This window comes from Lissotriton vulgaris, unplaced genomic scaffold, assembly GCF_964263255.1.
Source record: "Lissotriton vulgaris unplaced genomic scaffold, aLisVul1.2 SCAFFOLD_3147, whole genome shotgun sequence".
NCBI classification, from domain to species: domain Eukaryota; kingdom Metazoa; phylum Chordata; class Amphibia; order Caudata; family Salamandridae; genus Lissotriton; species Lissotriton vulgaris.
Window position 1 is genome coordinate 194,691 of NW_028255459.1, and position 8,734 is coordinate 203,424.

At 45.5% G+C, this 8,734-nt stretch overlaps 1 protein-coding gene across 1 annotated transcript in view; it reads right to left on the reverse strand.

Annotated features, from left to right (window-relative positions):
• LOC147659115 (phospholipase A and acyltransferase 3-like) overlaps positions 1–1,111 on the reverse strand; it is a 186,919-nt gene extending 185,808 nt beyond the window's left edge. Inside the window, exon 1 of the mRNA XM_086951963.1 lies at positions 1,031–1,111. Coding sequence (XP_086808089.1) covers positions 1,031–1,045 — 15 coding nt within the window. The 5' untranslated portion in view covers positions 1,046–1,111. The remainder of the gene's footprint in view (positions 1–1,030) is intronic.
• Between the last annotated feature and the right edge of the window lie 7,623 nt (positions 1,112–8,734).

The following is an 8,734-nucleotide window of genomic DNA, read 5'->3' on the forward strand; positions in this document are numbered from 1 at the left end:
GGATCCGGTTTCCAAGATAAATTCCTCCTTTTGTCCCAGACTTTCACTCGACGCTTTCAGTTGCCTCCTGGTGAAGTAAACAGATCGGCTGCAGCCCCCCCCCCCTCCACCCCCACTCCCACGAATCTCATAGGTTTGATGTGGCCGCCATCTGTAGAAGCAGCCACTGGCAGTGAGGGCCCAAGGAGGCTCCCCCTGGTCTCAGGCAAGGGAAGATTCATCTTCAGCTCTCATGATGGTGTAATGACGGTTTCTGTCTGACCTGCCCAGAAAAATATGCCCTCAAAATCCATTCCAAGGTATATAATCTAACTAATAAAAAAACCTCAAGATGGCTATGGTCTTTTCAAGAACAAGAAAACACGGTATTGCTTCTACGTTCGTAAAATGTCCACAAATGCACACCAAAGCATCCTCTAATGCCCCACTAATTGGCGCTCCCTACTTGTTCCCCTCCCTAAACACACCTTAATAGGAAAGCCTTGGGATATCTCTCCAAACACCCTTGTCAGCTCCTTCCTACACACGTCAGGGTGGGCCATCTCCCTTTCAGAAAATAGCAGTTAGTATGTTTTTGCAATCATAACCTGCTTCCTCAAAAGCTAACTATGCCCTTCGGGCAAGGGTCGGACTGGGAGTGACAATAGGCCTGGGCACCAAAATAACATTGATACGCTCCCAACCCCCCCCCTCCCTCCCCCCCCTCACTACTGAATTAGAAAACAAACAAAAAAATCGGCCCATATTTGCAAATTGGGGCAGTTTTGAACTTGTAAAGACACATTCTGCTGGTGTTTTGCACTGCAGGGATTTGACCTTGCTAATTGTAATGTTTGTTGTAATATCTGGGACTTCAACAGTAAAAACCGGCACAGCAGACCGTAAAATAGGCCCACAAACTGCCCAAAACACACTGACCTGTGAGGCCAGCCCTGCTCTCAAGGCGATTCAGTTCACCTATGATACCTGCCATATACATAACACCCTCCCCCCACCCCCAAAATCAATCAATAAAGGCAGCTTAACTCACTTGACACGGCGGCATCTCCCCGGCTCTGTCGACTTGTAAGGGACTGTGTAGCTTCTGCTCCACTCTTTATATATCTATGTCATTCAGGTTTCACTTTTTATCTTCGTTTCCTGTGAAGAGAGAGAGCGAGTCAGCGTTAACCTGTTCTGTTCCACCCACTTTGTGCCACCCAGTGCTGCAGAGTAAACTAAAGTCGAGGAGTGCGTTTTTTTATATAGGGCTAAGGCAGGGCAGCCGCGTAACCAGGATGCCATGGACATGGACCCTGGTGCAAGCAAGGAACATGACCCATTTGACTACTGTTGGGAAAGTAAATTATTTACAATTTTCAGGGTTCGATGGGCCCCACAGAAGGGTTCAGGGCCCGGTACAACTGAACCTGCTGCACCAACGGTGGCTACGCCCCTGGGAACAAGTGGGGGACTAACCAGGTTAGGCAGTATGCAAGTGAAATCATGACACGTGCCATCACAACGCATGATGCCAGGGCGCAGGTCTTATGCCCTGGGTAACATGGACCTTGGTGCAAAGCAAAAGGGCCTGCCATCCATTGTTGGATAATAAAAGAGGACTGACTATGGATGCAGTGGGCTCCTAACATCTCTGGGCCCGGAGCCACGGTACAGGAAGGGACCTTACTGGAAGTGACATCACAAGAAGGGACATATTAAGACCTTACACATATGTTTATTGGGTATATCATGAGTACATTTATGCACATTATGAGATTTAACAAATCAGATTTGGTGTCGGTGTTGTGCCAAGAAAGTAGCGCAATCCCGACGCACAATCTGGGCCTCAATTAATACATTTCGTTTTTTAAACCCTGTCACAAAGAAATTGGCAACAAGGAGAAGCATGGCCGTAGATCTGCTCTGCAAAGTCTGTATTTTAACATATTTGATTGGGTTAAGGCATCCGCTGTAAAGGTGCCCAGTAAATCTCAGGGAATAGAAATAATGGTGAGATAACTCTGGAGGTTAACACATTTGTTGGAGAGATCTGTGTTTTTTATAAAGTCCCAAATTTGAATCAAAGCAGTATAAGGTTAATGTGTCTTCTGAAAAGCACATCATGTAACACGCAGACAAGAGATTTTTATTTTATGCAGATAGTAAAGTGGATAACTGCTTTTAACACAGAGATCCTTTTGTTTTCTGAAGTTCCTGAATTATAATCCTTCTAATAGAGCACAGTGAGGTATGAAGGACATGTGGCTCCTTCACCTTGTAACCCTGTCTCATGAAACTCATCTTGGACATTGATTTACACATATACATGATTTATTGTCAATGTATAATGAATATGTTACGTAAAGAGCTCTGAAACCCTGCATTGGGTTGAATAGCGCTATAAAAGAAATAGAATAGTGCTATTGAAACTGTTCTTTGTGTAAATACTGGGACAGACCAACACACCTAACATTCTTACTGTAAATGCATCTCTTATATACAGGGACTGAACAAAGGCAAAAGCTGCCTCTCTGAAGTACCTGTGAAGAGATAACATGCTGTGTGCCTTTGTTTCCCCTCCACTATTATAAAGCAAAACGATGCCTCGGATTCAACTAGCACAATATTAATTCCAGAATGGGACCACTAAATTATCTCATCCTATACCCAATATGTCATATTTAGGTGAATCAAATTTTTATATTTCATTTTCTCTGGTCACCCAACCCTATATAGAGAACACCCAAACCGATATTTGTATGTATTTGATTTTAATTCAATTATAACATAACCTAGAATCAAACTTCTTCTTCATTTGAGTCTATTTTTGCCACATTTAAACAAAAAAACATATATATACACATCACTTTTTACATATATATATACAATACATACAAACACTGATAAACTAATATTGTAGTATATTCTAATAGCCCAATTATTTTCACAGGACGCTAGCTCTTAGTACGGCTTCGGCATTCCTTAAGCAGTAAGCTCCTCCAGACCTATTTACAAAAAAGTATACCAGATCGTTTTTTAATTTTTTGATCTGTTCATGTCCTTTTCACTCCTTGTGAAACCATCTGTTTCATGTATAGTTTCCAATTTTAGGCTGGGGTCTTCTCTCAAACAAAAGTGTCGACGCGTTTCAGCCCTCTTACTATGGGCCTCATCAGGACTTGGGCTAATGCAGAGGTCCGTATTCTACTGTAAACTCTTGGCTTTCCTACAAAATTATGTGTGGTAGGTCGCCCTTACAAAGCAACTCCGGCGTCCCAGCCAATCAAGGGACTTTCCGTGGGAGTCTTCTATTTAGACTCGTTTCTCCAAATGCGGGGCAGCTACTGTGTCTCTCTGTCCTCCCGGCAGGCGGTCTAACAACCCAGAACACGATTCTAAGTAGGTCACGGGATCCTCCACAGCATATACATTTAAGTGTGAGGTTCAAGGCTGCCTCCAGTCAGGATATTCAAACAAATGGAGGCCCGAAGGCCCCTTACCTTCAGCCCATCTGGAGGTGAACAAAAAGCTCTCTCGCTACCTGCACTGGAAAGTAGACAACGTACAGGCACTGCCGAACGTGTCCAGGTGTCTGAAAATGACACTGGGACAAGTTCAGGATATTACTGTGGGCCCAACTTCTTGGCAGGGGGGACAGCGTCCACCCCGTGAAACCAGTGGGTGGACGCCGTGTACCTGCGTGTATCCTCGAGATGAGTGGGTAAGCCCCGAGAAGGAGCATGCTGTAACAGGGCACGTTATGAGGCCACACAGGAGAGGCAAGGCAAGGGGTGCTTTAAAAATTAGATGACTTATAGCAGCCAAGGTTCCCAGGTCCATGTGAGGCTAACTGCTCCACCCCTACTTTTTCATTGCCTTCCGGAACTCGTCCTATTTTTTATAATGGCCGAAAAGCCCTAAACAAGCTTACTGGTGGCAGAGTGCATAGAAAACAAGCATTTGTAATGCAATAGGTCTCCCATTTGCGAGAGTTTAAGCTTTTGGCAATGTAAATTACAATGCCTTTTATTTATGTGTTTTAAAAACTGGCAAACGGTGCGTAAACACACACTTTGTACTTATAGTCCTTCCTTGCAAGAAACAAGGTTGGCAGTAAGAGAGACACAGTTACTGCCAGCCTTTTTTCTCATAAACAACAACTATAAGTACAAAATCAGTGTTAAGGCACTGCTGGCAGGTTTTCAAAACACATAAATAAAATGCATTGTCATTTACCATGCCAATAGCTGAAACTCTTGCAAATGCGAGACCTGCTGCAGCTTGTACCAAGGCATCGTTTCTGTGCATGTTGCCATCTTCCCTTGAACTTGGAAATACTTATATCTTGGCTGTCGACTCACACATTGGTGATAAGAAAAAGAAACCCTGAACCTTTTACATATGCAGTTTATCTTGGCTAAGGGCAATAAACAAGAAATACTTATCAAGAAATATTTAACTGAGCTGAAATGCTTTTTCTGTCTCAAACAAATATAAAAATATATTTTAGCAGCAAGTGCTGTATTCAGAATCTTTTTCCAATTTAACCAGTATTACACTAGCCCATCAATGACAGAAAACGTCAAGCCTTTGGGTATGTTTCATGTAACCAACCTGGCCATTGAGACACCTGATGTAACCCCACCAGCGCACACTGACATAGTATTGCCCTCACTTTATCTGTACTGTATCTACAAAATCTTCCAATAAAATCTCTTTGAAATAAAAAAAATATATATATATATATTTAAGAAGTATACGTTACAAACCCATTAATACTAATTATATAGCTTAAACTCTCAGCCAGCATGTGGACAGGCAGAGGATTAGAACCCGGGACATACAAGGAGAAACGAAAATTAAAGAAGCGCCCCATGACATGCATTTACTTTAATGGCGGCCGCAACCCTTTCTTTAGATGCAGCTTGTTTAAAGAAAGGGGTGCGGCTGCCACTAAAGTGAAAGCGTGGAATGGGGCGCTTTTAAAAAAAAAAAAGCATTTGTTTCTCAAGTTGAAAAACAATTTTTTTTTTTTTGTAAAATCGCCCCATTCCCCGATTTCACTTTAAAGGCGGCCTCGCATCCTTGTTTAGATGAGACCAGTCAAAAGAAAGTGGCGGGGCCACCATTAAAGTGAAAGCACGGAATGGGGCGCTTGTTAAAGAAAAAAGTAGCCCATAAATAAATACATAAAGACCTAGAGTGTAAGGAAACTGTAGTTGGCCGGTGCTCCTGGCTCACAAACAGAAGTGATGTATCTGGAAAATGAGCCAGGCCTTGTACATGTGCAAGCTGTGCACCTGCACAGGGCCACCAAACCCCAGGGGCCACCACGCCAATATATATCCTTAATATAATATTCCTCTGAGGATGGATACATATTTGCGTGGTGGCCCCTGGCAGGGACTGTCCCACTTCCAAAAACCCTGACCCCCCCCCCCCCACCTCCCCTCTTCACTGGCCTCTGCTCTTCGCCCCACCCGGGCCCCCTCTTCCGGGGCCCCCTACCTACGCTCCCTCCCCTGGGCCGCCATGAGCCTATAGCCACCCCTGATCCGAGTCTCTCCAGACTGAACAGCAATTTGGCATTAAGGAATTAAAATTATCTTAGAAGGACAGCAGTGGTTCACCATTGCCACTAAAACACAAAAGAGATCCTGCAATAATAGTTTGTACACGATTCCTGTAGAAAAAAAAGAAACATGTTTGCGTAGCAAGATCCAACTCAACATTTAAAGTCATCCATTACTGCTCTGGCCTCTGTCCCCATACAGGACCCTTTGAAGGGTGCATGGTTCTTCAAAGCATTGATGCAGGGTTCGCAAGTTCACCAGGACCATGAATTAGTAGATTATCTAGTTCAGGTTTTTGGTCCAACATTCAAGGAATTGTAATCTTGTTTATCCCACAATAAAACATCCAAAGTCAGCCAATATTCCTCTGGTCACGATCTCCACACTGCCCCCTCTGAAGAGTGTCCTACAAGCTGCTGCATGGATTTTCAATGCACCAAAACAAAGCTGGTAAGATACCATAAATAGCTCATCCAGTCCAGGTTTTTGCTCTAACATTCTGGGACTAGTAGTCTTGTTTATCCCATAATAAATTGAAGCCTATACATCATAGATTGCAAAGCAAACCCTTGAATGGATGAGTGTAGGAAGCTGGCTGTGTATATACCTTACCAAACTAAGGTATAGTGCACACAGAGTCCAGTGGAACCCCAAGGGTAGGCAAAGGTAAAAGTAGATAATTCCTTACTTTTTATTTGTGGGAGTGTGGGCGAGAAGTAAAGCTTTATCAGAGGGTAGTGTTAAGCATTTATTGCACACACTCAGGCAAGAAATGATGTCACACACTCAAAGACTGAACGCAGACCGATTTGTTAGTATAAAAATATTATTTAGTTGTATATTATTTTCTAGAACCAATCCAGGCCTGGTGCAGGTAAGTATAATAACACTTTGCAAGAATGATGCAGTTAAATACAGTATGAGTGCAGCTGAATGCTATTGGAATGGGTATAGGTAAGTCAGATGTTTGTAAAACAATTGGAAATACTTTTCAGTTATTTTTTAGATTCCATTTTAAGTTACTTTTTCTACTCAGTGTGATATGCATAGATATTACACTGGGACGTTTCCCAGAGAAAAATTAAGTAAATCAGTATTTGTACATTTGCCATTTCTTGGGGTTTCATACCAACCAACTCCACACTTAGAAGATAGATTTTTCACAGAAAAGCAGTCAATGCAGTCCAATGGATGAAAACAGTGTTATTGGTTTATCGGTAAGTACTTAGGTTTTGGAGTTGGTATTCTGGGGTTAGTACCAGGGTTCCCCCAGGGTCAAGGATGCACTCGCAAACCACCCTCAGGGGCACTAGGGCAGCCGGGTGCAGAGTACTGAGGCCCAGTGTTATCCAATGACGGACAGGGGGCCTCCGGTTGGTGGCTGCTCATGAGCAGGCCACAAGGTTGTGGGAGAAAAGTGCCTGGTGTTAGGCTCAGGGCAAAGGGGCATCTGATTTTGCACACAAGTTGGACCCATAGTGGCACAGGGGTGGGCGAGTGTAGGGTGCTGTTTTAGCATCGGGAGCCTTTTTGGTTCCAATGGGGATTCTCTGGTTGCAACAAACACTGCAGGTTGGGGACAAAGTTCTTCTGGAGGCGACAACCGGTTGGAGAGTAAGTTATGATGCCTTGGGATGCTGCGACACCGTCGGTTGGGCCACCCAAGGCCGTGGGACCTCGGGTGCAGGGGTGTCTTTTGGCATCAGGTTGCTCTTACTGACTCCGGTCGCAGTCGGGGGATCCTCCAGAAAGGGGTGGCAGGCGTCGGTTGGAGACTTGAGGTAGGTCAGGGATCACCAGATCCCAGGTCAGGATCGCCGAAGAGACCTCCTCGTGGTGTTGGGCCACTCGAACTTGGCCGTGGGTGTTGGGTGCAGAGTGGTGCAGACTCGCAGATTTGGCCGGAGCCAGAGTCTGTGGGTGAGCAAATCCGGTGCTCAGAGGAGACAAAGTCTGGTTTGGGAAGGCAGGGCAGGGCCTCTGGGTTCTTGGGGGCTGCTGGCTGCAGGACGCACCTGGATTTTGCTGTAGCAGGTCGAGTTTGGGACAGGCCGGTAGGGCTGGGGCCAAGTTAGTTGGTGTCCTTCTTCAGCACGGCTCTTTGGTCCTTCTTTTTCTTGTTTCTTCTTGTCTGTAGAGGCTAGGTTCAGGGTTGCCCGTAAATACTACATTTAGGGGCGTACAGGTAGGTACAGGCCGGGACCAATGGGTCCCTCCCTTGGGGCGGGTGCACACCCTATTATGCCACCCTTCAGTGGGAGGGGGCATAAGCCTCACTCTGGTTGGCTCGGTCCCCCCATCTACAAGATGGCGGAGACTGAGAGTTGTGCTTCACCTCGCCTCCCCAACCTGAGGGGCAAAGGTGGGCACACCTCTCCTCCTAACTTGGTTTTCCCGCAGATTCTTTCATCCAAAGTGCTGGTCAGAACGAGTGGGGGCAGTTGCTGGGAGCAGCAAATGGCTGGGGTAGCTCACAAAGGCGGCAAGCATTTGAAGCTTCCCCTTCATGCACTCTGTCCATCCTGGGGGAGGAGGCTTGGCACCTCATCCTAGGATGTGCTTTGTTTCAGGACCCTGAGAGCGACAGCCTCTCGCCCCAGGGGTCCAGAAACAAGTCTGGTGGTGGCAGCTGGCGCGAGCAGTCACTCAGCCAGGACACTAGAGTTAGGTAGTTTTTCAGGGGCATCTATAAGATGCCCTCTGAGTGCATTTTTCATTAGTATCAGTGTGGGTTTAATGTGCTGAGAAGTTTGATACGGTATAAGAACCACAACTCGGGACTAGACCTAGTCTAAAAGATGTAGAATCGCTGGCCCCCGAAAGAAACACTCAAGGTGAGTGAGTAGGGACCCCATGGAGGACGGGTGCAGTGTGAGAACACAACAGCATGCTCCGTACAATTCAATGGGAAAGTTGCGGATGGAAAATCAGTGATTAAGGACCTTTCCCAGCAGATTACGAAGACAACCCTTGGAACTTTAGAGTTTGAAGAGCCACCCCACGCATGGATACATTTGTACCAGAGTTACCTATCCCAGAGGAGCTGGATGCATAGGCACAAAGTGACGTCGGAAACCCTTGTCGTTCTCTATGGATGTCGATAAAGAAATGCTGCTGCTGGAAGTTCAAAACGTGTCTGGTGGAATCCAAACATGGATTCTAGATGAGAAGAACCTGAC